Below are 26,766 nucleotides of genomic sequence, written 5' to 3' on the forward strand. Positions count from 1 at the left end.
GCTCCCGCTGCACTGTGTTGGCCAGCCTCGCTCCTGGGGGCATGAAGGTTGTGTCGCGGGTTCCGTTCACGGTGCCTGCCACCCCGTCTGGGCGCTGGGGAGCAGGAGCTCGGAGTTTGGCCAGCACTTCTGTGGGAACGCGAGGGGCGAGCACCTTGCGGTAGGAGAAGGGCCCTTCTCATGCCGCGTCTCTGAATTGCCTCTTTGTGCATCTGCCCATTTTTCTGTGGGATTTTCCATCTTTCCCCCTGACTTTTAAAGCTCCAGGACACCCCGGGAGATGAGCCCTATGTGGTATGCGTCGCAGACGTTCTCTCAGTCTGCTCTCGCGGTGCTCTTAATGCTCATAGAAAGGTCTCTTTCCCTCCCTCGCTCCCTCCTTCCTGATCTACACACACTCCTGACCGTTTTCTTTCCTTGTCTCTGGCATTGAGTCATTGTACCTAGACTGCTCCGTGTTGCCATAGCGATACCTGAGCCCTGGGTATTCCTGAGGAATAGAGGTTCACTTGGCTTTTGGTTCCAGGGGCTACAGGTCACCTCCCAAAGGCCCTGCCCCCAATGTCACCAGCATAGGACTTGGGTGATTAAGTTTCCAACACAGGAACTGTTGGGGACGCACCGAAACAGCAGTTTGGAGGGTGGAGAAGGGGTTCTCCAGGGCTTTCTTCTGATGCCTGTTTGGTTTCCTCAGTTACTCAGATCCCTAATCTTTTTAGGATTCATCTTCCGAGTGGCATGAAGTAGGGACATAATTGTTTCCATGTGACCACCCAGTTGTCCCAGTACCAAAGACCTGTCCTTACCTCAGTGCTTCAAGATGCTACCCTCGTCACCTGCCGAAGCTCTGAAAGTGTTTCCAGACTTGGTTTCTCTGCCGGTATGCCTGTTTCCACAGCTCTGCTAGGTGAGGAACCGGCTGCTGCCCAATCTGCTGCTGTTTGTGGTCGCTTTTTGTGCACTTTGATGCTGGAACCGACATGGCTCAGTTGGTAGACAGCATGTCCTGGGAGGCAGGCGTGCCGTCAGGGACCAGGAACGTGGTTGTGAGTTCTTTCAGATCCTCCAGTGCCAGGCCTTTGCCCTTCAACAGACCAGTAGCCCAACCTCCTGCCACCCTGTCACCCCTGCAGCCTCAAGCCTGTGGACCCCAGGGAGCCAGTGCTGCCTGCTAGCCAGTCGTCTCCCTGGCCCTCGCAGCCCCTCTGGCCCTGGTTTGCTGCCTCTGCGCTCCTGGTTTGCTGCAGCTGAGCCCCTAGCCCCCAGCTTCCCGGGTGCCGCCAGGACCCTGGGATGGGCCAGGTCTTTGTGACCCAGGTACCTGTGTGCCTAGACCTGGATCACCTAGGGGGGCAGGTGTGGGCAGGAGAGGATTGTTCGCATTCCCAGAATGAAGGGTGGATTAGCAGGTTGGCTGTCTGTCTGCTGCTCCCCTGGGCCGGGCCACCCTGCTGCACCCAGCTCCCTGCAGCCTCCTCCCACCCCTCGGTCCTGCCTGCTGTGTCCCTCCTGATGCCTACAGTCCCGTCCGTGCTCCTCTCTGCTCACGTGTCCCCATGGTGCTGCAGGTGGCGTGCTCTCCTTAGAGCAGACTCACTGTTCCCACAGGAGCTCGGCCTCACCGCCCACGTCTCCTGCTTCCGCACTTCCTGGCCTCACCCCTGCTCGGGTGTGGTGTGGTGTGGTAGCAGTGCCCTGCAGGGGCACCAGGACGATGAGCCAGGCCCCACATAAAGCAGTGAGGGACAGCAGGGCAGAGGGGCCTGACCAACTTCCACCAGAACAGTCCTGGGCACTTGAAGAGGCTGGACTCTGCCCCCACCACCCTCATGAGCAGCCCTCGCTGACCACCACTTCCAGCCAAGACTCTGTCAGGGAGGACCTCCGTGTTCCCACTTGACCTGGCCCCCTGGTCACCTCCTGTCCAGAGGGCAGGTGCCTGGAGAAGGGCTGCGTGTCTGCCACACTGAGGGCTCCAGGGCTTGCTTGAGCCCCTGAGGCCAGGTGCTCTGCTAGCTTTGAGCCCTGAACCTGTGGCCCTGCAGCCTCTCCTCTGCCAGGAGTCTACCCAGAAGTGCGGGGGAGGGGGCGTGTGTCCTGTGGAGTGAGCGCTGGGGGCTCCCCTGGCCCTCGTCAGATTTCCTGGCTCACTGGCTCTCCCAGAGGCCTGTGCGGGCTGCCTGTCCACCTGCTTGCTGTGTCTCTGGTGATTGGTGGGCCTTGGGAGGGGGTGTGGCATCTCGGGTAGTGTGTGGTCTCCACCTTTCTCTAGGCAGGCACCTGGCAGAGGCTCTGGCTTTCCAGCTGGTTCTGTGATCTCACTGGACTTGGCTGTCCCAGAGCCTCCTTGAGGCTGGGTGGGGAGGGGTTTCCCCAGTGAATGGAGGCTTAGAGTCCTCCTTGGCTTCAGAGCCAGGTTACTGCGCAGACCTGTGGGGCAGCAGCTTGTGCCGAGACCTGTGCGTGCCCCTCTTCACCTGGCCCTCCTGGACTGACGTGGGGAGCTGGGGCCAGGCTCGGGGCTGAGGAGAGGCTTCCGGAAGGCCAGGCTGGCTCACTCTGTGTGCTTCTGGCCTCCTTTCTACTCCTTGGTTGCAGTGCTATGGTGTTAGTGTCATTTCTTTTTTTGGAACTTGGAATTGCTTTAGTCCTTTTGTTTATTTATTTGTTATAAGTTGCTCAGGGCCTTGCTAAGTTGCTGAGGCTGGCTTTGAACTCGGGATCCTCTTGCCTCAGCCTCCAGAGCTGCTGGGATTCCAGGCGTGGCCTTGGCATCTGTCGAGTTAATTTTTGAGTGTGCTGTGAGGATGTCCTGTATGGTTGTCCACTGGGCCCAGGACCTTTTGGTGGAAAGGCTGTTCTTTTTCCATTGAATGGTCTCGGCACCCTTGTTGAAAATCAACTGAGCTTAAATGTCTGGGTTTATCTCTGGACTCAGTTCCCATCCACTGGTCCCTCTCTGTTATTTAGGTGTGTCGCCTGAGTTACTTCATCTCTAGGCTCGAGTGTGGAGACATCGAGGGAAAGTGATGTGGTTCTTGCATGTTTTGCACAAGGACACGAGGTCGCCTCTGGACTGTGGCCTTCCTAGCCGAGGGGCAGACGACCGTGCGCGTCCCCCACCTCCGGCGGAGCCATCGTGGCTCCTCTGTTGGACTTTGGAGTCAGTAGGATGTGAAGGGTTTGGCAGAATAAGCAGAGGCGTTCCCAGTGCGCAACGTTGGCGAGCCGTGTGGGACTCTGGTCCTTCCCTGTGTGGCTGAGCCTGAGTCCCGTGGCCTGGCTCCCAGCGGCTCCCGTGGGCTCCTGTGGGCAGGTGGCGGGCAGCCGCCCCTCCCCAGTACCGGGCAGTCCCAGCACCTCTCCTCTCCTGCTGGGACCTGTCCTGCTCTGGGCTTCAGAGGACGGATGAAGCCACATTTTCTGAAAGTTTTATTTTGAAGTAATTTTAGACTTACAGAAATGTCACAAAGGTAGTGCAGAGAGTTCCCATGTCCCTTTCATTCCGTGTCCCTCCTGTCAGCAGCTTACATAACCACACAGAAAGTGCCAAACTGGCGAGTTCCCGAGTGACACTGGTCACCAGGTGCAACTTCCGTCAGGCTTCCCGGGACCGGATCCCCCTCCCCCAGTCCCTTTCCTGGATCTGACCCCATTCTTCCCAGCCTCCCGGGCTGGGCCAGTACCTTAACTTTCTTTCATGACCTTGACGCTTTGCTCTGGTGCTGGGGATGGAGCCCAGGGTCTCAAGTGCCCTGCCACTGACCACACGCTGGCCTGGCTTTGGCCTCCCAGAGGGCACTGGGCAGAGCTGCTGTGCACGGCTCCCTCTGGCTGAGGTGCATCCCCCGAGAGCCTGGCTTAGGGAGGAGGGGAGGGCAGAGGTGACGTGCAGGGGTCAGGAGGCACGTCGTGCCCCTGCTGCTCGTTACTGGTGATGTTGACCTTCGCCCTTGGCCCGGGGGCATCCCCTGCGTTTCTCCAGTGCACAACTGCTCACGTTCTCTTTGTGACTTTAAAGCTGTGCAGATACCCCACTCTGCAGGTGTTGCCCGTTGACTTCCTGCACTCCTGGTCACCGTGCCCTCGGTGACTTCCGTTACCCCCCTGCTTGGCAGCGGAGTCAGGAGCCTTTGGAGAGGAGAGCCGCCCTCCTGCCCCGGTCGCTGAGTCTGCTGCAGGTGTTTCGTAGGTACAGGCTTCTGAGTGTTCATTCCACAGGCTCTGGTCCATTCTGTCATTCTTTGGTTGTGCAGGTGGCCTCACGGGACCTGCTTCTCCTGTCCTTCTGCAAGCCCACTAGTCCTGAGCCCATCCCTCCTCTCTGGCTCACCTTGTCTCTTCCGGGCCCCAATTCTGGAGTTGGCCGCACCTCTTCCCAGGACTCCGGAATAAGCCTTGGAAACCATGACCTGGGGCTGGTGTCACTGCCCAGGCCCTGCTCAGCTGGCAGAGCTTGGAGTAGGGATGCCACCTGTGATTGGCGTGTGACTCTTCTGTGTTTCCGGGTGTGAGCTCATGTAATGGGGTGCAGAGTGTTGAAGTTGTTGGGTCCTCTGGGCTTCGCAGCCTGCATGGGGTACACAGAGTCCTGTTGGGTTATAGGCATGGGTGGAGGCAGGAAATGGCTTGTCCTTTTGAGGGTGGCTTTAGGCTGGTGACCCTGGAAGAAGTGGGCGGGTTGGACGCGGAGCATCCTGGTCAGTGGCTGAGGCCTTCCCTTTTGGCCCAAGGCTGCCCGCTTAACCCTCTGCCTCTCAGGACGGCACCAGGCTCTGGAGCAAGAGGTGGTGTTTGGTCTGGTGTGGACACAGTCAGGCTGAGAGTCAGCCCTGGGCGGCTGAGGTGACTGGCAGTCTGAGAGCTTGGATTGGGGGTGGGTCCTTGAGGTCCCCAGAGATGGCGTCTGTAGGTGGCAGGCCCACAGCATGATGGTACTGCTGGCTCTTTACCTGTTTCCTGCTGCGCGTTTGTCCCTGGCCAGCACGGGCCTTGCCTGCCCAGGGTCTGGCCTGGCGGCACGTGCAGACAGCCCCGCTGCGTGGCGGCGGTCGTGCCTTGCTGGGCGTTGTGCCTGGTGCCCAGCTCCCTGCGGGCTCTGCACTGCCGCAGCCAGGCTGCCCTTGCCAGTGCTATTCTTAGTGCCCCAGATTCGCCCAAAACTCACAGCGAGGTCAGCAGCCCACGGGCAGCAGGATGCAGCAGGCCTAGCTGACCTGGGCCTTTTTACGTAGCAGGTGTGCTTTCTGGAACGGGGACATTGGGCAGAGAGCCTGAGTTCCCAAACCCGCCCTTCCCGCTGTCCCGAGGTCTTCACTGCAGTCTACACATCACCCAGGTTCCTGCCTTCCTGATGTCTGCTTTCTGTCCCAGACACACAGGCCCCGTGGCATCAGCCGACCCCTCTCCACAGACTTCGCGTACCCCAGGCGCTCTGAGGAGGGCTCCTTGGTGGATGGTGGGTGGCCCTTGCCTGGGGTCTGTCCGAGGTTCTTCTGTGGCTGGGTTGGGGCGGTGTGGAGGCAAAGAGCCTCTTCCCAGTGTGCTGTGCAGGCCCCGCACTGTCTGTGGGATCGGTCTCACCCTGGGCACTTGGCTGAAGGGGTCCTGGTCAGGAGCCTGCAGCCTGGGCAGCCTCTCCCCAGTCTCTGCACGCAAGCAGAGCCTGTAGCTGTGTCTGGGGCCAGGCCTCGGTATCCCAAATACTCCAGAGTGGCCACTGGCCAGCTGTGGGGGCCCTCATATCCAAGGAGCAGAGGAGGTGGCTGGCCTGGTCCTTCGCCCATTGTGGATGGGTCAGCATGAACAGTGGCCTGGGCTTGGGCTGGGCCCTGAGAACTGGGCTGCACCTCGGCCTTGAAACTGCCAGCCTCCCAGTGTGGAGTTGGCATCTTTGCCCCCAGAGAGCAAGTGCAGGGTGCCCATGGTCTTGGCCTCTGGGCCCGTTCAGAGCCCGCGCTGGCGGCTGCGGGTTGCAGGGTCTCTGTCAGCCTTTGTTATTAAGACTCCTGGTGAGTCAGAGCGTGTGGGGGCTTGACCTGGCCAGGCCCCGGGACGAGCATCCCTGTGGAAGCTCAGGCCCACCGAGGAGACCTTGGAGTCTCAGGAGTTGGGCAGGAGTTGGCGTCAGTGAAGCAACGAGGAAAGAGAGGACAGTGGAGCCCAGGGGCCCCGAGTGTGACCGAGGGTCCTGTCCTGCCTGCAGTTGGCCCCTGCTGGAGAGCCCTGGCTGCCCTGCCCTTTCTCTGCTCTCAGTGGCTTTCCTCCTGTCCTTGCGCAGCAGAGCGGCTGTGGCGCCTCACGGAGGCCAGATTGTAGTGCCCTCTGTGCTCGAGGGTTGCAGGCATTGGGTCAGGAGCTAGCCTGTGGGCAGGGGCTGCGGGCACGCACTCGCACCCCTGAGCTGCGGCCGTCAGCTGGGGCGGGTGGACCTGGTGCTCTGTGCATTTTGGGAGCTCAGCACTCCCTGCGGGTGCCAAGCGGAGGAGTCCTGCTGACTTCTGGAGCGCCCGTTGCCCCACAGCCTCCCTGGAAGGTTCAATCGATCAGCGGGGCCTGGTCCCCTCCTCCCGGACGGCGTGTGTGGGCTGCACACTGAGGGAGGAGGTGGTGACCCGCCTGGTTCTGACCCCTGTGATGTCTGGGGTCAAGTCGTCCCTTGGGGCAGAGGTGGCTCTGGGTGTTTCTTCGGGAAGTCTGTGGTGTGCTCCTGCCCTTCGGCATCTGAACGCTTGTCCTCCCTCCTGGGAACACTGCCCCTCGAGCTGTGGTGCAGGGATCACTCGCGGGGCGCTGGCCTGTCTCGTGTTGGCACCGGGTGGGGGCCAACCGCGAGGGGCTACGAGGTTCACTGAGCCGCGCTGCCCAGTGCTCAGCTTCCTGCTGGGGTCCAGTGCCACGCAGCCCCCTGTCCAAGGCCCGTAGCTAGTCAGGCCCACATGGCTAGACTGGGGGCCTGCGTGTCCATGTGGAGGCCTTCTCTTGCCACCGCTTGGGAACTGAAGGCGGCCCTGGAACTCCGCGTCCTCCTTGTTGGAGATGAAGCTAACCAAGAGGCTGCAGGCACCTGTGTCGGGCGGACCAAGCCGGGCCCGCAGCCGTGCCTTTCCTTTACTTAACGGTGATGGCAGCAGATGGGTGATGGCCCAGGACTCTGGTCTGCGGACCTGAACCTGCTTCCTGCCAGGTGAAGCCCGCAGACCCGACTGGGGGGCACTGTGCTGGCTGTGCAGGGGCTGCTGGCCCCAGACCACCCTGTGCCCTGCCCTCGAGCTCCGACTTTGCCCCAGGACAGCCGCTGCCTTCAGGCGCGGCTCTTGGCGTGGAATCAGCGCGGCAGGACTTGGTAGCAGGCCTGAGGCTTTGGGTGCCATCCCCGGCAGCAGAAAAGCGACCAAAGAAGGAGGGGTGCAGCTTGTGCTGTGAGCTGTGAGTGCGGCCCCGCAGGATGCTGCCGCTGGTTTGCTCCAGCACCCCTTGCCCTGCCTTTCCGTCTGGAAACCAAGCGTAGTCGCCATGAAAACCGTAGGGGCGTGGCAGAGGTGTGGACGCCCTGGGTCCCTCTCCAGAGCTCTGCCTGTCAGGGCTTCGCAATCGAGGTCCTCAGGACGACAACCGGTCTGCTGTGGCTTGGCAAAATGGGCTGCCTTGGACTTTGTAGAAGTGGATTTTTAGATTTTTAGTGACCTTCACATAGCATTTACCTTTTAATATGTGTAACCAGGTAGGTTTTAGTGCGTTTGCAGCGTAGTGCAACCATCACCCCAGAAGCAATCCTGTGCCTGTGAAGTCACTCCCGTCCCTCCACAGCCCTGGACCCAAGGGTCCACATCCGTCTCTGGACTGTCCTGTCCTGGTGGCTCCTGTCTCTGGGTCACGTGCTGTGGACTGTGCATCTGTTTCACTGAGCACGAGGTGCCCGTCCGTCCACGTGGCTGCTGTGCCAGAGCCCAGCTCCCCTTCCCAGCACGTGGTGCTCGATGTGCCCCTCCTCCCTCGGCGGGCATCTCACCGTTCCTGCGTTCCTGCGGTGGTGTGGCGGACATGCAGCCATGCACAGTGGGGCCGTTTCTGGTCACGCAGCACTCGACTCTCAGGCACGCGGCTAGGAGCGGAGCTCAGGGTCACGTGTCACTGCAGCCTTTAGGGCATTCCTGGCGGAGTCCCTGTGGCTGCACCACTTTACATCCCCTCCAGCTCGCTGAGGGTCACCCTTAGTTTTAGGAGGTATCTCAGAACACTGAGCCCCTTCTCCTTCCTGAGGTGCAAGGCTGCCACTGGTCAAGCTGTGGGCAGCACAGCTCCCTGCCGAGGGGAGCCGCTTCTTGACTGCCCGGACCCCTCTTCCTGTGGCCGTTAGCCTAGTCCCTGATGGCAGCCATTTCTTCCTCCTGAATGGATCTGTGTTTCCCAGGTCTTGCAGCTTTTGCCTGCACGCTGCAAGTGCACACCTCGAGCACCTGTTTTGTACCGAGTACCTGGGCAGGTGGTGTGCCCACAGGCTTTGCGATGCCAAGCTCCAGCTCTGGGGGCACCCTCTGCGACTCCATGGGCTCTTTCAGGTACATCCTGTACTGTCATGACAGGACTACGGTTTTTAAAAATTCAAAGCAAATGCAGAAGACAGACCGGAAGGGGGACCAAGTGCTGACTTTTGGGGATGAGGCCTGATGCTCCTCATCTGCCTCCTTTGGCTTTTAGCAAGGGCCACTTGTGTCGCATGATGGTGGCTGGATTTCATTCTGCAGCTGGGGATGCTCGGGTGGGAGGATGGGGCATGCGCAAGGCCAGGCGCCTGGTTGTCCAGTGAGCAGAGTCCCTGAGAGCATCCAGGCCCGCTCTCCGCCTGTGTGCTTGCGGCGGCTGCTTCCTCAGGCCAGGTCTGTGAGTCCTGGGCACCTTGTGAGTGTGTGGCCCTGGCCGCGCCCTGGAGGTCCTGGGGCCCCAGCTCTGGGGATGAGCTCTGGGTCCTGCTGCTCTTTCCACCGCGCTCTCACGGTCCTCTGCTGCGCCTGTGCTCACGGCTCGGGCTCTCCGCCTCACACCAGGGGAATGGCAAGTCTCGAGCCCCAGGGCCCGGCCTCCAGGGGTGTCCCACCTGCACTCAGATGCAGGCCCAGGATGCCAGTGGCAGTGCACAGCGTGGACAGATCCCTGTGTACGGTGAGGCCACTGACCGTCCTGAGATGACTGGGAGTGCTGGCCCTGCCCGTGCGGCTGGCCTGCAGAGCTGCCTGCCTCGCAGAGCTGATCCTGGTACCCGAGCAGAGGCGGAGGGCGTGAGGAAGGGGTGAGCGCCAGGTGGTCATCGTGATAGACTGAAGAGGATTCTTCAGGGACACCCAATCCCTGGAGCCTGTGGCTCCGTCACCTCTTGTGGCAGAAGGGGCCGTGCGGGTGGATCAGTGAAAGGTCATCAGGGCCCAGCATCACCCTATCCTCCTGAGGGGAGGTCGGAGGGCTAGGTAGAGAGAGCCTGGAGGGGCGGCACTGGAAAAGGCCAGAGGACCTGCGGAGGGATCGTGGCCCAAGTGACGGCCACGTGGGACTTCTGACCACCAGGTTACAGTGGCGGTAGGTGCTCATGCCCAGGCATGTGGGTGGCTTCCTGCCTTCTGGGACTTGCTTTTGTTTGCCACTGTGCTGTGGCCAGCCAGAGCTCCAGGCAGCCCTGCCCAGCTCGTGTCCTGTGCCCTGTGAGCCTGTCAACCGTGCTCAGCAACCCTGGCTTCTGGAACTGCAGTTCTCATTATCTCTTAGCCTTAGTGTCTGCCTTCCTGCTTTGTCCCTCTGCTCTCTGCAACTCTGTCCGTCCAGCCAGTCCTGCAGTGTCAAGCTTGTGACACCCCTGGGCTTCCCCTGGACTCTTCTGTCAGTGCCTGCCTGCCTTGCTACCCGCGCCGCGCGTTCCTGCTGCCCATCCCTGCCGTGGGACGAGCTGGAAGCAGTGCAGGAGCTGGCCTCCGGGAAGGCGGAGGACCAGGAGGTGACGGTGGGCAACAGGCCCATGTGTCTGGCCATGGGTCCACGGGGTGAGGGGTCGTGGCGGACCTGGCACAGGTGGCACTCGGGGGCGTAAGGCGACAAGGCCGAGGAACGCTGGCCCCAGACCTCTCCTCTCCCCGCGCAAGGGCTCCTCATGGGTGGGCCCATGGGCGAGGGAGCCTGCTCTGTTAAGGCAGCTTGGGAGCTGCTCGTGGCCACGTGCCTGGGCTCAGCTGGCGTCTCAGGCCGCCTCTGTTGCGGGTGTGCTGCAGGTGGCTCCTCCGTCATGGCTGCCTGTTGGGAGTGAGCGTCCGTGGGACCCTCTTCAGGAGGCGGGCCCTGTGGGCCATGTGTTGGGTTCTGTGCTTCCAAGGACACCTCCCAGCGTGCTGAGTGCTGGCCTTGCGCAGCCCCATGCTGCTGACCACCGCTTCTGGAACACCTGCACCCTCAGACCCCACGGGCTGTCCAGTCCTCAGCACAGCCAGCAGGTGTGAGCTGACCGATGGCTGAGGGCAGCGTCCCAGGCCGGGCTTCTCAGCTCTCAGCAGACAGACTTGGAGCGCAGCCACCACAGGCCGGCCCCTGCTCCTCCTCAGCCTGGCCTCCCAGTGGCCCTTGGGGCTCAGCCCACCCTCCTCCGTCCTGTATTCCAGGGCCAGCATCCAGATGGGAGGGCCGTCTGGCTGCGGGTGGTGGGCAGCTGTGGGTGGGCGAGGTGGCTGCAGTGTGCTGCTGGGTGTGGGGTGAAGGCCTCCCAGTGGTCAGCGAGTCTGTCCCTGCCCCATCCCGAGTCCTGTGTTTGAAGACCCCTGGATGAGAGCTGTACAGGGCAGGAGCCCAGAAGGTGCCCCCAGGCTGGTGTGACTGTGACCAGGAGAGTTGCCTGGCCTGACATGTCCCTTCTCGTCACACTCTGGCGGTCCCTGCTGGTTCCTCTCCTGCGTTGCGGAGGGCTGGTCAGGACAGTCTGGGACAGTGCTAGAGGGGTGGTTGTGCGCAGGCTGCGGGGCTGGGAGAGGCGACAGAGCCCTGAGCAGCGCTGGAGCAGAGCCAGTGCCGTAGTCTCTACTGGCGGTAGCTTTGTGGCGACCACACCCGCCACGCCCCCAGTCCATGCGCTTCCAGTGTGTATGAATGGCTGTTCTCAGCCTTGCGGTGAGGGGCGGCGAGAGGGGACGGCTGCTGTCACTGGGGGTTGTGGGAGCTCTGGGCGCGTCGCAGGCCCCACTTGTGTTTGAGAAGAAGCCCAGCGCGGTGTGACTTGGGCTGGCGCGCCACACCAGTCCCCAGCCACAGGGAGGAGCCCAGCAGACCCCTGCCTGCTGCCCAGGCCGGCCCTGGGTGGTGCTGTAGGTGCTCGGGGCCCAGCCTGGGTGGGGAGCCCCTGCACCCCAGCAGCTTTTCAGCAGGTGTCCTTGCCACACGCGTCCCTTGTGGAACGGCTGCAGGCGTGGTGGTCTTGTCACCAAGACGCGTGCTTGTTCCCTTATGGCTCTGGGGTGGAAGCCGAGGTGTCAGCAGCCACACTGATCCTCCTGGGGAGTTCAGGGGGAGGTTCTCTCTTGCTCTGTCCTGCTTCTGAGGCTGCCCGCCTTCCCTTGCTCTTGACTCGCCTGACCCCAACCTGTTTCCAAGCTGCCTCCACTTCTCAGGATCCCGTAAGCCCACAGGGCCTTCAGGTGCTTCAGGGGGCCCGCGCGTCTTCATCCCCCTCTTAGGAGACCATGAGGATGGACCTCAGGGTCTTGCGCAAGCTGCAGCCTAACCCTCCACCTCAATTAGTCCTGTCTGCAGAGTCCACTTTTCCATGTGAGGTGACATGCCCACAGGTTCCAGGACGAGGATGCGGCCACCTTGGGGGCCATCATTCTGCGCCTGTGTGAAGCACCCCGACTCCTCCTCTCCTCTCTGCCCCTAGAAGTCAGCCCCGCTCCTCTTCCCTGCCTCCCTCCGCAGGTGATGTGGGCCCCTCCTCCCAGCCGTCTCCTCGCTCACCTGGCCTCCCGCTGCAGCTCCCCCTCTGGCCCTCTGCGGCCAGTACCAGCCAGAGTCTGCAGGGCCTGTGCTCGCAGGCTGCGGAGGGAGTCCGGCCGAGCGGCTGGCATCAGGACAGCAGTGGGCGTTCCGCCTGTGCGCACTGCGCTGCCTGTGGCCATCTTCCACAGAGGGAGCTTCCTAGCGGTCCCTTGGGCCATGTCTTCTTGCCCCATGCCCTCAGCTTCCCGTCCAGACCCACACGGGCACAGGCTGTTCAGCCTGGCCACCTCACCTGCCCAGCTGGCCTCCACTGGCCACTCTGCCTCACTTGCCTCAGCTTGGCCCTGTGTCACCCAGGTCCCCCCTCTGCTGGGAATGTTTTCTCCCTCCCTCTGCTTGTGACCTGTGCCCTGCATGCTGTACCCCCGTCCTGGTCCCTGCCTGAGAGGCCTCTCTTCCCTGGACCTGCTCTGGCTCCAGCTTCTTCTCTGAGGGTTTGCTGGTCACTCTCTGGATGGCCCCTGCTCTCAGGTCTGAGATCTGCCCAGACCTGGGGGCTGGCTGTGCCCCACAGAGGAGGCCCGCCGGGCCCAGCGGTAGGCCCGTCTACATGGGACAGCCCTGTCTGGTCCGGGGTGGGGCTGCCCTGGGGCAGCACAGGGTGAGCATGGCCGGTGTGGTTTTGGCTGAGCTTCTGCACGACGCCGGAGCTCCGTCAACCACGTGGCAGGTAGGAAGCACAGACGCTGGGCTCAGCAGCGCTCTCTCCTGGGCCTGCCCATGTCCCGCCGGTGTCCCGCCTCTCCCAGAGGAAGTGGCCGCCTTCCGCTTTGGAGCAGTTGCCTTCACCTGGAGTCCTCTGCATGGGGCCAGAGCGGGCAGCCAGGCTGTGGGGCCCTGTACCACAGGGGCCCACGTTGGCCTGGCTCTGCCTGGTGGCCTGGGTGACCAGTCCTTGGTGGAGCCCACGCCTCCTTTGGCCCAGTGGGGCCCAGTGCCCTTGAGCAGGAGATGGAAGAAGGGTTCTTGATGAGGAGTGGCCCCGGGCACAGCAGGGCGGAGTGCCCGTCAGGCGGGTGGGCAGGGCTTGGTGCCCTCCGGGTGCCTTCGTGTCGGAGCTGCTTAGTGCAGTCCGGGCATGGACGCTGCGCCCCCGGTAACCCAGCACCACTGGGAACAGGATAGACCCGCGTGTGCAGGTTGCCCCTCGGCCCCAGGTGTGTGTGAGGTTCTGCGTGCCTGCCCTCCTGCCGTTGGGGGCAGCGCCCTTCCTCGCCGGGGCAGGGGCTGATTCTTGTCTCCCGCCCTCCTTCTCTTGTGAACAGCACCCCGCCACTCACCCACTTAAAGCATTCTCTCCCGGGTGTAGGCCTGCTGTGCCTGCATTGCCACGTCACCTTCAGAACATTGCATCCCTCGCTCAGGGAGCAGGTGCCTGGCTTCGGTGTCTGGTCCTCACTGAGCGCGGTATCTCGCAGGCCCCTCTGCGTCACGTGTCCGGAGCCACAGTCCTCTGGGAGGCTAGTGCACCCTCACGTGACTGGCCATGCTCTGCTGGGACCTTTGGTGGCTTCTGTGTCGGCTATGTGGGTTGCACTGTGGCGGGCACACGAGGCTTTGTGTGGCATGTCCTCACTGCCCTTGGGCACCGTCAGCCGGGTTCCGGCCACTTTCACCCCGTGTGCTGCGAGGGCCCTGGCCGTCCGCCCTCCTCACCAGCTCCTGTCTCTTCCTGATCCTGGTATCTGGTGGTGCAGAGCACCTCCTGGCTGCACTTCCTGCGGCCAAGGGGTGCCAAGCCCTGTGTGGTGCCGGCACTTGGGTGTCTGCGCTGGGGAACCTCGGCCTGCTTTTGGATGGGCCCACGTGTGGCGCGCTGGCCGGCAGTGAGCTGCTCATCCTGAAGCGTGTGGGCCCAGGGCTAGATGTCAGTCAGTCATTCATCGTTCTCGGAACCAGGGTCGCCTGTAGGCAGTGCTCGCCACTGAGCTGCACCCCGACCCCTTTTAAATATCACTGTGAGACTTGGGTCTTGCTCCGTTGCCCAGACTGACCTGGAACTAGCATCCTCCTGCCTCAGCCTCCCGAGCTGCTGGGATGACAGGGTCGGCTGCTGCGTCTGGCCGTTCGCTGTTTGTTTATTTGTGGGCACACGCGTGACTCGTGACTTCCGCTTTCACAAAACACAGCGAGTGTTATGGGTTGTGGGGATTAGGAACCGTTTCCATCTTCTTTATAATTTGCCTACCAGAAAAGCATTTAAAAAGGCATGTCAGGCAGGAGGAGCAGCTGCACGTCCCCTGCGAGGCTGGGGTCCCTTGCCAGTGGCACGTGCAGAAAGCTGCCCTGCCCCAGCTGCTGTCCGCCGCTCGTGGCAAGTCTGTCTTGGAGGGTGGGTTTTGAGGTGAGAGCGTGTGTTAGCCAGCTTTGGGGTGCAGTGACCAAGGACCTGGCAGGAACGGCTGAGGGGAGGAAAGGCATATTGCGGCTGCTGGTTGCAGAGGTCCAGTCCGTGGGTGGCCGCATCTGTGCTGTGAGCGCAGGTGAGGCAGAGCCTCCTGGAGGAAGGTGTGGCAGAGGAAAGCTGCTCCACTAATGGCAGCCAGGAGGGAGAGCCGGGTGCCGAGCGCGGGGTGTGGGATCCTGCCGGTTGCGGTGCCCTCACCTGGAATCCCAGCAGCTTGGGAGGCTGAGGCAGGAGGATGGCAAGTTCAAAGCCAGCCTCCGCAATTTAGCAAGACCCAGACCCAAACTAAAAAGGGATGGGGATGGGGCTCCGTGGTTAAGCACCCCTGGGTTCAGTCTGTACCAAAATAAATAAATAAATAAATAGATCTACGTGACCCCCAAGGGCACAGCCCCAGCGACCTGCTTCCTCCTGCCCGCCCCACTTGCCTGCGGTCACTATCCTGTAAGTCTTCACTTGTTAACCCGTCACAGGTTGACCCACTGAGGTGGTGGCTCTCATGGCCTTGTGATTTTATCTCCTGCCTTCACATGGCAGCGCTTTGGGAGACCTCAGTCCACACCAGAGGAGCTCTCCTGACAGTGTGGTGTCAGTGACAGGCTGCATGCACCTTGGGGTCACTCCCTGGACCTGTGGGGCGTGGGGCTCCCATTTTCCAGAGGCAATCCTGGTGCCAGCCTAGACCCCTGCAGCTGCTTTCTGGTCTTCCAGCCTGGCCCCTGGACACACTGCACCTGCTCCCTGTGGCAGAGGCCTGGCGAGGGAGGCAGCCCTACTGCAGGAGCCCCAGGGGCCTGGAGATCCCTCCCTATGGCCACCTGGGGGAAGAAGAGCCAGCCCAATGGGGAGGTGGCCAGGGCATGGGAGCTGGTGGGTACCACTGGGTCCTGGCACATTCCACATGGGTGGGAGACTTGGGAGGGCAGAAGAACCTGGCTGGGCACCTGGCCCCATGGCCTATCCACCTCTGTGTCCCCTGTGGTCAGCTATGGAAGAGGGAGCTACCGTGCAGTCCTGTGGCACCTGCATAGGATGCCTGGGGCAGGCTGGGACTCAGGAGGTGAAGATGTGCCAGCCACCACCACTGCCTGTGCGGGGCACCTGAGGCTGGGACCAGGTGGACCCCGGGTGGTCACACTGGGCCTGCCGTTCACCTGCCGCCCCTTCCCACGGTCAGCAGGGCAAGGGGCCTGCTGGGCCCTCCCATGGCTTCTCCTAGCCACCCAGCCGTCGCCTGTGTTCTGCTGCCTCAGGCGGCAAGCTTCTGAGGACTGACCCCACGGTCCTGGATGGCATCTGGGCGTCTGGGTGGAAGGGTAGGAAGGACCAGGGTCCATGAGGCTGTGAGGCCCGTGGAGTTGCAGGTGGGGAGTCAGGGACAGGCCCTGGCGTCGGCGAGGGTCTGGCTGGGCCAGTGTGGTGGGCTGGGCAGAGCTGCAGAGGGGCAGCCTTCTGGGCATGCCGGCGCCTGTTCCCTGGAGGCTGGTGACAGCCCCTCTCTTCCAGCACTCGCACAGGGCTGTCCACAGAGTGGACCATCACCATAGCCACAGCACGCCTCCTGGCCGACAGCTTTGGGCCTGCCCGGGAGAAGCTTCGAGAACTCCGAAGAGTGGAAGCTGTGGGACTGGGCTTGGGACGGGGTCCTCTCCATCGGCAGCCCTCACCAGGCCAGGTGGGGGCGTCCCACAGAATAGCTCGTACTGCTGTCCACTGTACCCCAAGTGGCAGTGGGGTGGTTGAGGGCATGTGGTGGATGCAGGGCAGGTGGCGAGGAGGCCAGTGGTCCCTCAGTCTTTCTTCCGTTTGCATGGAGGTGGGAGCTGTCTGGGCTTCCGGATCCGGCGCTGCGTCGGCTTCTTGGGTGCCTGCTGCCCTCTAGTGTCCACTATCGGGAGCGCCTTTGGGGAGCTGGCAGGCCACATCTTGGTGACCTGGAGCCCTTGCCAGGAGGGGGCCTCCTGCTTTTCTCTTACTTCCTGGGTCACTCTGGGGCTCTTGGGATGGGCAGGTGGACTTTTAGGACTTTTCTCCTCTGCCCTTGGGTATGCGCGCTTCGGTTCCTCCTCTTCCATCCGAGAGGGGCTCTGGTGTCTCCACGTGCTTTTGGAGAGTTTGATCCAGAGATTTTGATCTGCCAAGGAAGACCCTTGCCTGAGATTGACTGTAACCTTTCCCTGGCTGGCGGGCTGCCAGTCACAGCTTGGTCCCCTTAGCTCCTGGGACAGGTGGGTGCTGCCCCAGCCTGTGGCCTCCTTTGTGAGGACGGCCCAGTGCCCAATAGTTCCAGTGCCAGCGGCCCGTTGTGTGGTGAGCACACTCAGCCGTGACCACCCCTCCGTGCCAAACACGCAGACCTGTTCACAGGCAGTGGGGACATGGGAAGCGAGCCGCCCAGCCTGAGCCTCCCTGGGCCAGGACTCTGCCAGCCAGGCCAGTACGAGAATGCCCAGCTGGCCGCTGGTGGTGGGCTCTGCCCCGAGTTGCGGCTCCTTGCTGGCGGGTGTGTGGAAGGACGTGCTCACACAACCTTCCTCTCCCCGGACACACAGCAGGCCCTGCCGTCCCGAGCACACGTCTGGCTGATGAGTGGATGTCTGGATCCGAAGCTGCCACCAGTGACCGCAGCTCAGCTGCTGATAAGGACAGCTTTTCTTTCCAAGGGTCCTGCTTAGAATGAGCGCACTGGCTTCCAGTCTGGCCTTGGCTTTTAAAAGTCGGACGCCTCTGTTTTTAATTAGTAGGAGTCATTGTGGCCTCTGTGCTTGGCACAGAGCCATGAGCCGGCCCCGCCTCGTCCCCCGGTGGCCCTGGGTGTTTAGCGTGACCTGTGGGAGAGGGAACCGGGAGGCAGTGGGGCGCTGACTTGCTCACCTCTCTGCTTTCCCCCAACAGGTGTAGTGCCCACACAGCTGCAGCCATGGGGTCTGAGGACCATGGGGCCCAGAACCCCAGCTGTAAAATCATGACCTTTCGCCCGACCATGGAAGAATTCAAGGACTTCAACAAATACGTGGCCTACATAGAATCACAGGGAGCCCACCGGGCGGGCCTGGCCAAGGTGGGTGATGACCAATCCTGGCGCAGCGGCCAGTCTGCCTGCACGGTGCCCGCTGCCGTTCCCTCCGAAGATGTCCCCGCACAGGCTGGCTTGTCCACGGGCCACTCCCACCGCCTGCTCGTCAAGCGCTCTCGGGCCTGCAGGCGTCGGCGGGCGTGAGGCGGGCCCGCGGCCACAGCCCAGCAGCCTTCTTGGTGCTGGGAGGCCTTGCTTTCCCGCTGTGTTCCTGGTGGAAGCGTTTTGTTTTGTGTTTTGACAAGGTCTTGCTGGTCTTGAACCCGTGAGCTGCAGCCAGCCTCCCGGCCTGCGTCGCTGGGACTGCAGGTGGCCACCCTGCCTGGCTGGAAGGGCTTTTTTCTGAGACGGCCGTGCACGGTGAGAGGGAAGGCGCAGAGGCAGCCCTTCTGCAGCCCCCGTCCTGCAGCGACAGCCTCCCGGCACACTGTGGGGCACGCGTGTGGGTGTGGACAGACAGGCCCTCTGTTGCGTGCAGGTGGCCACAGGGGCTTGTCACGTTCTGCGCGTCCTGCGGAGGGTCTGTGGCTGGCGGCGTGGAGTGTGCTGGAGGGCTCGGCCGACGCTTGCCAGATGAGTGCCTGTGCGTCATGCTAGCTCCTGCGCGGCGGCACCTTTTTCTGGGAGGGACCATTCTCTGTCGCTTAGCCCAGGCAGACAGTCTACAAAGTGCCAGACGGCGAGCACGGTCAGCCCGGGGCCCCGCGACGCGTTTCTGAGTGGGCAGGTGGGACAGCAGTAGACTCTGTGGGCCTTGGAAGGTGAGCCTCACGTCCTCTTCGCTTGCCCAAGATGCTCCTCTTGGTGTTTTTCTTCTAACCATCTTGAAGCAAAGGCTCTTATCTCACCGGCCTGACAGGAGAGGGCAGGGGCTGGCTCTGACCTGGGCCTCAGTCGCCTCAGGCTGAGGCTGCGTGTCCCCTGCTGTGAGGGCTGGCCGCTCCTGCCTGCCTGGTTCTGCCTGGTGCCGTGCTGGCTTCACCTTTCTCCTGGTGGCCTGCAGCCTTGGAAGCGCCCCCCACGCCTGCCCTTGGCTTTCCTTCCCTGCACACCTCTGTGAGGCAGGGAGGCTGTTCTGCTGCCCCTGGCTCCTGCCTCCTTGTGGCTCTGCCCTTCCCGCCTCCTCACGCAGCCTGCCCAGCTCCAGGTGGCTACAGCTTGCCACCCGGCTGGTGTGGGTGGTCTGGTTCCCTTGCTGGGGCCTTCACCTCCTGCCTGTGCAGCTGGCAGGTGGCCGTGGCCTTTGCTCCCCGTCCCAGCCCTTCTGGCCTTGGTCTCCTGTGGCTGGCCCGCTTCAATCTTGCTGGGGCACAGCACCCTTCCTGAGTTGGGACCCATGCCACCCTTTCTGTCAGCAGGGTCAGGTGGCTTAGCCTCTGGGTGTCCTGTTCTCTCCTCTGAGACTCCTTTAAGTGCCACCTATCCCTTCCTGCCCTTACCATTTCACTTCAGCCTGATTCCAGACCCGTCCTCGCCTCTGCGTTTCGGTTTCCAAGCTCTGTCCCCACCTCCCCCTCCACTGTGCTCCTTCCCCTTCGTCTCCTTCGGCTGTCCTGGGAGCCTCGGCGTCTCTGCTCTAAACTTGCTCGCGATTCCAGTGGGCTGATTTTTTGCTGGCCAACTGGAGAGGATGGGAAACCCAGGCAGGCCGTTCCTGTACAGCTCGTCCTCCGCCTCGGTTCTGCTGGCCCCTTCTCCTCTCGAGGGTGCTGCAAGCGCCGTGTGGTCTGACCGCAGGCCACCTTTGCCTGGGAGGGCGGGCCTGAGGTCCTGGAGAGCGGGGCGGGGCGGCATGCTCGCAGGCAGAGCTCTTGGCAGCTGCAGTCACACGGGTACCCACGTGTGGCACACCATGCACGCCCGTCCCTCCTCCCGCCGCTCTGTGGGGACAGATGGGCTCAGGGAAGCATCTGCTCTGGCCCCGGGCACCTCCGTTTCTTCCAGATGGGGCCTTGGCTCTTAGGGCTGCCAGCCTCTTGGGAGAAGGAACACAGCGTGCTGCTGGCTCTGCTCGAGCCGTGGGGACGTGGGCATCCCCCTCACTGGCTCTCCTCACCCTGACCAGCCTTTGTGCGCGAGTGCTGGGGGTTCCTGCTTCCATGGGAACTGTGTTGGTTACCCCACTCCCCAGGATCTGCAGGGCCGCTGAGACAGGGGCAGGTTTTACAGGTCCACTGACCAGGACCCTGGAACCCCCCAGGCATGAGCCTCAGCGACTCTGAGGATAAATTGGGGATCCCAGAGGCCAGAGGTAGGTCTTGTCAGCCCTCCCAGGAGGTGCTGGCTGGGAAGAGCCCGAGGAGCCTGGCTTGGGGTTCCATGGGGGGCTGAGGTTGGTGGGCAGCGGGCCTGAGCCGGGTGTTTCCTCGGCCCTTCTGTGTCCACCTCAGCCACCATGCCTGGGCACCTGGGAGTGGTGTCTGGCGCAGGTCGTGTGCCGGCTGGTGGGCTGCTTCCCCTGGTGTCCTTAGTGTGGCCTCAGGCCTGTGCACAGTGCCTGCTCCACCCGTGTCCACCTGGCTGAGTGTGGTCCTGCCCGTTCTTCCTGGCCTCGGCTGAGCTGCACAGAGGGGCAGTGCAGGGCTGTGCCAGCCCAGAAGGTGTGAGGGTGGCAGGAGGGTGTGGTGTTCTCCAGGTCACAAGCCTCGCCTGGGACCTCCGTGGGTCCCGTCTTGGCGGGACTCGGAGGCCGTGGCTTGGGGTGTGGCTTTGCGAGCAGGTCACTCCTGCGGCTCACATGCGTGCAGGCCAGGGGTCACAGGGAGTGCCCTTCCTTTTGTCCCACGTGTGTGCCACAGCTGTGCCCTTGGCTGAGGGGCAAGGAACGAGGCCACCAGGGAATGGAGCACTGGGGAAGGGGGCGTCCTTGGTGGTGGCTGGCCGGGGTCACGCTCCAGCCTCCTGCATGTGGGAGCTCACCGTCTGGTGTGGGCTGGCCTGGCCCCAGCTGGTGGCCGTCTGGAGGTGGAAGGCACCGGCTCTGTAAGGAGGGGCGTCACCGGCATGGCTTGGTTCAAGGTCTCTCGGGGTCATAGGTCCGCAGCCAGCGTCCTGGGCATGGAGTGTCGTGACTGCCCCATTGAAGTCCTGGGAGATCGCACCTCAGAGCTGACGCCCTGGCAGTGCCCAGGCGCTGTGGCTGCCCTGGACGGCGGGTTAGAGGGGTCCTCAGGACCGCCCTGCACAGGCCCTCGTCAGCACCGCCTCGGGGGCTCCCCGCACTGTGCCCTGGACTGGCTCGTGCTGCAGTGGCATCCTGCTGTGACAGTGCTGAGCAGTGTCCCTGGCCTCCACCACCACAGGCCAGGACAACTCCAGTCCTGAGAGCCCAGAGGTCCCCAGGTCAGGCTCGCCCCTCTGGGCGCCAGCCCTGCCTGCTGTGGCGGTGGTGTCTGGCTCCAGGTGCCTCCCTCTGTACCGGGGGCTTCCCCAGGTGCAGCAGCGTCCTGGGGGATGGTCAGCAAACAGCATCCCTGTGTCCTCCTCCTTCCTGGTTCCCAGGGCTCTTGACCGATGAGCAGGAACAAGTGGCTCAGTTCCTGCTCCCAGACCCGAGGGACCCCGAAGCTGGCTCGGGGTCTGGAGAGGGCACCATGGGCCTGCAGGGGGCCATGGCACCAGAAGAGGCACTTGCCCTGGCTCAGGCCTGTGGCCCCCCTCGTGGATGGGAGGTGGAGGCAGAGTGGATCCCTGCCCCCGCGCCATCCGGGACCTCCTCTGGCTTCACCGCCGTTGGCATCCTGGCCACAAGTCCAGGCATTCTGGCCCGCGTCCTGCCAGGCCTCCCTCTGCCTCCATTTCCCCAGCTGTCGGGAGTGGTGCTGCCCCTCCCCCCAGGCAGGTCCCTGCAGACACAGCACTGTGCGCAGCTGGGAGCTCCCCTCCTGCCCGTCCCCTCCTCCAGGAATCACCCCGGCCCTGGATGGGGACTTTGTCTCCCAGAACTAAGCTGGCCTCCTCGCAGGTGCTGGGGGGGCCCAAGCAGCCCCGCAGTGGTACTGCAGGCCTTGTGCTCAGCGTGGCTCTGGAGGGGTGAGCGGTGGGTCTCAAACGCAGGCCTGCGTGTGGAGGCACCAGGACGCCAGCCCCACCTGCTCGCTCAGCTGTCGCCATGCAAGCACATGGTGGGCCCTGGCAGTCTGGGCCCTTCCCGCTTCCCCATGCCAAGCGGTAGTGGTAGTGGTAGCAACAGGGCCCTGACTCCGCAGTCAGTCAGCACCAAAGTCTCGGGGCTGAGGAAGCCCAGCTGGGACCCGGGGCACCCGTGACTCCTCGCTTGGCCTTGCAGATCATTCCCCCGAAGGAGTGGAAGCCCAGGCAGACCTACGATGACATCGACGACGTGGTGATCCCTGCCCCCATCCAGCAGGTGGTGACCGGGCAGTCGGGCCTCTTCACGCAGTACAACATCCAGAAGAAGGCCATGACCGTGGGGGAGTACCGCCGCCTGGCCAACAGCGACAAGTGCGTGCAGGCGGCCCAGGCGGGATCGGCACCCACTCAGCCCTGCACCTCAGGAGGGGCGTGGCCCGCGCACCTCATCCCCTCAGGGCCACGCCTAGTCTCCCGCCCTCCTGTGTTTGATGATGGTCCTTCAGAGAAGGTCGCCTCCCCATGTGCTGTCTCCGGGTTCCACGTGGGCCTGAGGCGCATGCCCCAGTCACCCCAGGTTCCCTCTCCTACCTCTGGGTAGTGGGTCCTGAGTTCTCTGCCCAGCCACGCCTCCAAGCCTGTTTCCAGCCGGGTCTGGGTCCTGGGTCTTGTAGGTATGGGAGGGGAGGAGGTGTCCTGTGAGGGCAGAGCCTGGCCCACTTGGTTGGCAGAGACGAGAGCCACCTGGGCACGGAGCTCCGCTCCAGCTGCCCCGGGGTGTGTCCTGACTTGGGTCCCGGCCCAGTGCCTGAGGGGAGGGGAGTCCTGAACACCGGTGCCCCCACCCACGGTCCCGCTGCTCCCACCTCACCCTCAGCCTCTGGGTGCTGTTCACCAGGTACTGCACCCCACGACACCAGGACTTCGACGACCTGGAACGCAAGTACTGGAAGAACCTCACCTTCGTCTCTCCCATCTACGGGGCTGACATCAGCGGCTCTTTGTACGACGACGTGAGTGCCAGGCCTGGAGGCCTCTGGGGTCGGGTGAGGGCTTCTGGGGCAGGACCAGAGCTGGGTTCCTGGCAGGCTGGGGCAAGGGTGCCCTGCTGCCCCTCAGGCTCCAGTGACACACTGCATCTTGAGTGGACGGGTCGCCCAGGCATTGCCACCCGGCCCGGAACCCCTGCCTGAGCCGGCGACGCCCCTCGCCCACCGTGGTGAGGCTCGCATGCCTTCTCCAGGGCCTTCTCTGGATCCTGGTGACTCCAGCACTCTCCTTCTAGTGGGATCACTCCATTGTCCCACAGACCTGGCGCCTGAGTTCCGAGCTGACCAGGCCCCTTGCTAGATTCATCCCAAGTTGATCCAGGGCAAAGGCAGGGCCTGTGTTCACTGGCCACGCCACCTGCTGGCCAGGCTCATCTGAGGGTGTGCAGCAGACAGGGACACCTGACTGTGGCTCCGCCCAGGGAGGCAGGTGTGGCAGGTGAAGGGTCGGTGGGCTCCTGGGATCAGGAGACGGCTTCCTGAGACTCAGGGCTACGTGGAAACCGAGCCCCGTGGCACAAAGCTGCCTGGCTGCAGTGTCTGAGCCTGTCCTTCTCCTGTGCCCTCATGGGAACCCTGGCCGAAGCTGTGCCCCTGCCCTGGGTCTTCACGCAGAGGGCGCCTCCTGCCTCCAGGCCAGCTCTGTGCAGGCGGCTGAGGGCACCATCTGAGTCCTGCTCCTGGGTGGGGCTGGGGTGGGAAAACGCCCCTGCAGAGAAGGCCCAGGACCCTGCTGGGCGCACCGAGGATGAGCGTGGGGAGCTGGGCTCCCCTGAGCCCTCGGCCAGCGCCATGCCTCCCCCTATGGCCCGTGGCCTGCGGTCCTTGGGCTCCAGGGTTGCCACCTGTGGTCCTTGGGCTCCAGGGTTGCCACCTGCAGCCCAGGTGTCTGCTCCTGAACACGGGCCCCTGCAGAGGGGCTGCAGGCTGGGTGAGCTCACTGGAGACCCTCCGTCTGGGCATCTGCGTGCTCCTGGCCCACCATGCCTTCCAGGCCTTGGCTTCCCCACTGAATGCACATGGCGGTGTCCCTGGGCCACAGCTTGCAGAGGCCACACAGCCAGCCTCCTGGCTTTTGGCGCTGAGGCCAGAGCTGCTCCCTGTCAGGTGCGGTGGGGCACCGGCGCCTGGGCGCGTGCTGCAGCCCTGGCACTCGTGAGGGGCACGACAGAGCCGGTGGTAGTGGCACCCCAGGGGAGGTCCAGGAGCTGGACTCCTCGTGCCACCCCTGCCTCCTTCAGGCCCAGCTCGGGCCACAGCCCCCAGCCTGTGCCTGGTGCCTGCAGCAGGGCCAGGGGCCTGTGCCTCAGCAGTCAGGCACCACAGGCAGCCCGTCGCTTGAGGTCCAGCGACTGTTCCTGAGCTTCCTGAAGGGTAACTGGGCATTGGTGCCGCCCCTGCGGCAGCAGCGGCCACCCGTCCTCCGGCTCCCCTGGCAGCAGTGCTGTCTTGCTGGACTCAGGTGCCACCTTGCCTCCCTGGCCACTTCCAGGAGGAAGGCCTCCTGGGCAACGGTGACAGGAAGCCGCTGGCCCTGAGCTCTGGAGCAGGGCAGCAGCTCTTTCCAGGCCCTCCCCGGCGGGGCCCACACATGGCAGTGCCAGCAGCACCCGTCCTCTGTGTGCCAGCCCTTGCCCTTGGTGACTAGTGCTCACAGTACCCAGATGCCCTGCCCACCTCAGGTCGGGGTGCCAAGGGCCCGCGCCAGCTGGCCACAGCTGTGCTGCCCGCATCATCGCGCTGTGGGGGACCGTGTCTGGCAGCCTCAGCGCAGGCCGTGGGGGCAGAGCAGCCGGGCAGGGCGGCTCCTCCCGTCGCCCCATTCTTGTGTGTACACTGGCGCGCGCAGCGGCCTGCGGCGTGTGTGCTGGTCCTCGGCTCGGTGGTGCAGCGCCTGCCGGGCATGTCCGAGGCCACGTCCACCCCAGCACGGAAGAGCTGCACAGGACCAGGCGGTGGCTTTGCTGGTGTAGCCCACAACCACCCAGCTAGCCAGGACGCCGGGCTTGAGAACCCCCGTGGGGTGAGGCCACCCTGCCGTCCAGTCAGAACGCTTTATCACCTGGAGGAGGCCTGTCCTTGCGCTGTGCCCAGCTCCTCCGCGGCCCCTGCCACCCAAGAGTCCACATCCTGTCTCTGCACCTCCTGTCCTGGAGGTCTCCCTCCAGTCACTGGGTCACATATTGTGGCCTTGTGGTCTGGTTCTCACGAGCACTAGTCCTCAGGTTTGCCCACGCAGTGGCTGTGTTACGAGTGACGCTGCAGGTGTGCGTGGGACCCGCTGTGTCTGGCCACCTGTCTATCCAGAAGGACGCTGGTTGCTCCTGCTTCCTGGCTGTCGCCGGCTGCTGCTGTGGACGTCTGGGTGCGCGTCTGGACGGCTGAGGGTGGCCCTCCTGGGCTGCTTGCTGACTCCACGTCCATTTTGCTGAGGATCCGCCACGCCGGGTCTTTTCTGGGGCAGCTGCAGCACGTCTCGTTCCCACGCAGGGCCCAAGGCTCTGGCTCCTGGGAGAGTGCCCAGTGCTGGCTGTTGGGTGTTCCCGGGTCCAGCCTTCCTGTGGGTGTGAAGGGGCCTCACTGTGGTTGAGGTGGCTGACGATGCTGAGTGTCTCTGTGTTTACTGGCCGTTCCTGTGTCTTCTTTGGAGGAACATCTACTTTTTTCTTCTATCGCTGTGCTTTGGTGTCTTACCTGAGAAACCATTGCCAATCCCCAAGTCCTGACAACTCACTCCTATTTTCTTCCAAGGGTTTCGTGGTTTTGGTCGTGTTTCTGTGACATGTTTTGCGTTCTTTTGCTTTGTGTGTGTGGGAGGTGGACACTGAGGGTTGACCTCAAGGTTACTCTACCCCTGAGCCACACCCCCAGCCCTTTTTATTTTTATTTTAAGACTGGGCCTTGCTAAATTGCTGGGCTGGCCTTGAACTTGCCATCCTCCTGCCTCAGCCTCCCGAGTTGCTGGGGTGACAGGCGTGGCTGAGCTCACTTTTGTACACATTGTGAGGTAGGGTCCAGGTTCTCTCTTTTGCATTTGGAGACCCAGTTGTCCTTGCACGATTTGCAGAAAAAAATATTATTTCCCCATGAATAGTGTTGATGCCAGGTGGGATCTCACATTCATATTTATTTTTTATTTAAAAAAATAAACTTAAAATTTTTAGAGAAGTTTTAGTTTAAAAAAAAAATTAACTAGAAAGTACCGAGATTTCCCACAGACCTGTCCCCACACCTGCCCAGCCTCTCCCACTGTCAGGACCCCCCAGAGTGGGGCGTTCATAACCATTGATGAACCTGTGTGGGTGTGTCCTGTCACCGAAGGGTGTTCTGTGCCCGCGTGTCCGGACAGGTGTGTGACGTCTCTGCCATTGCAGTGCCACACAGTGAGCTTGCTGCCCCAGCGACCTCTGCCCCTGTGTCCGCCCACCCCTGACCCTGCAGAGGCTGGCTGGTCCCGTGTGCTCCTGCCCTCTGCAGAGTCCTGCAGTTGGGCAACGGACTGCTTTTCAGGCTGGCTTCTTCACGGGGACAATGGCAGGACTCCTCCAGGCTTCTCCCTTCCTCCTGGTGTCCAGCACGGGCCAGTTGGGCGGGCTGCAGTTTTGACCACTCTGGTGGAAGGACACCTCCTTCGTTCCCGGTGTGGGCGGTCAGGTGGAAGCCCTGGTGTCCTTCTGCGGGAGCGTGGAGGCTGCCAGCGCCTGGCTCTGGTGCAGCGCTGCTTAGCCCCGCGGAGCCGCCCTCCTGCCGCACGGTGGCTGTGCCCCTTGCTCTCCAGCAGAGACGCTTCCCGCTGCTGCAGCCCCCAGACCCGCATTCTGGTCACTCTGGGGTGTGGAGACATCTCCTGCTGTTGGGATCTGCACGTCGGGTGCTGAAGGGGTGACCCCAGTGCTGCCTTGCCACTCCGTGCTTCCTTTGCTGAGTGTCTGGGTCTCTGGGCCCTCGAATGGCACGCGTTTCGCTGGAGGCTCCGGGCAGCAGCCCTTTACCAGCCGCGTCCTTGCAGACATCTTCTTTCGGTCTGTGGTTTGTCTCCTCGTTCTCTTATGGATACTTCCTCATTGTTTTTATTTATTCATTCATTTTTTTGCGGAGCTGGGGATTTGAACCCAGGG

At 62.8% G+C, this 26,766-nt stretch overlaps 1 protein-coding gene across 2 annotated transcripts in view; it reads left to right on the forward strand.

The window, feature by feature from the left end:
* Kdm4b (lysine demethylase 4B) overlaps positions 1–26,766 on the forward strand; it is a 117,287-nt gene that overhangs the window by 19,605 nt on the left and 70,916 nt on the right. For both annotated transcript variants that reach the window (XM_047530668.1, XM_047530669.1), the window contains exons 2-4: positions 17,327–17,492; positions 21,796–21,971; positions 22,498–22,612. In XM_047530668.1, coding sequence (XP_047386624.1) covers positions 17,352–17,492; positions 21,796–21,971; positions 22,498–22,612 — 432 coding nt within the window. In that variant the 5' untranslated portion in view covers positions 17,327–17,351. The remainder of the gene's footprint in view (positions 1–17,326; positions 17,493–21,795; positions 21,972–22,497; positions 22,613–26,766) is intronic.

Source organism: Sciurus carolinensis, chromosome 17, assembly GCF_902686445.1.
Source record: "Sciurus carolinensis chromosome 17, mSciCar1.2, whole genome shotgun sequence".
NCBI lineage: Eukaryota > Metazoa > Chordata > Mammalia > Rodentia > Sciuridae > Sciurus > Sciurus carolinensis.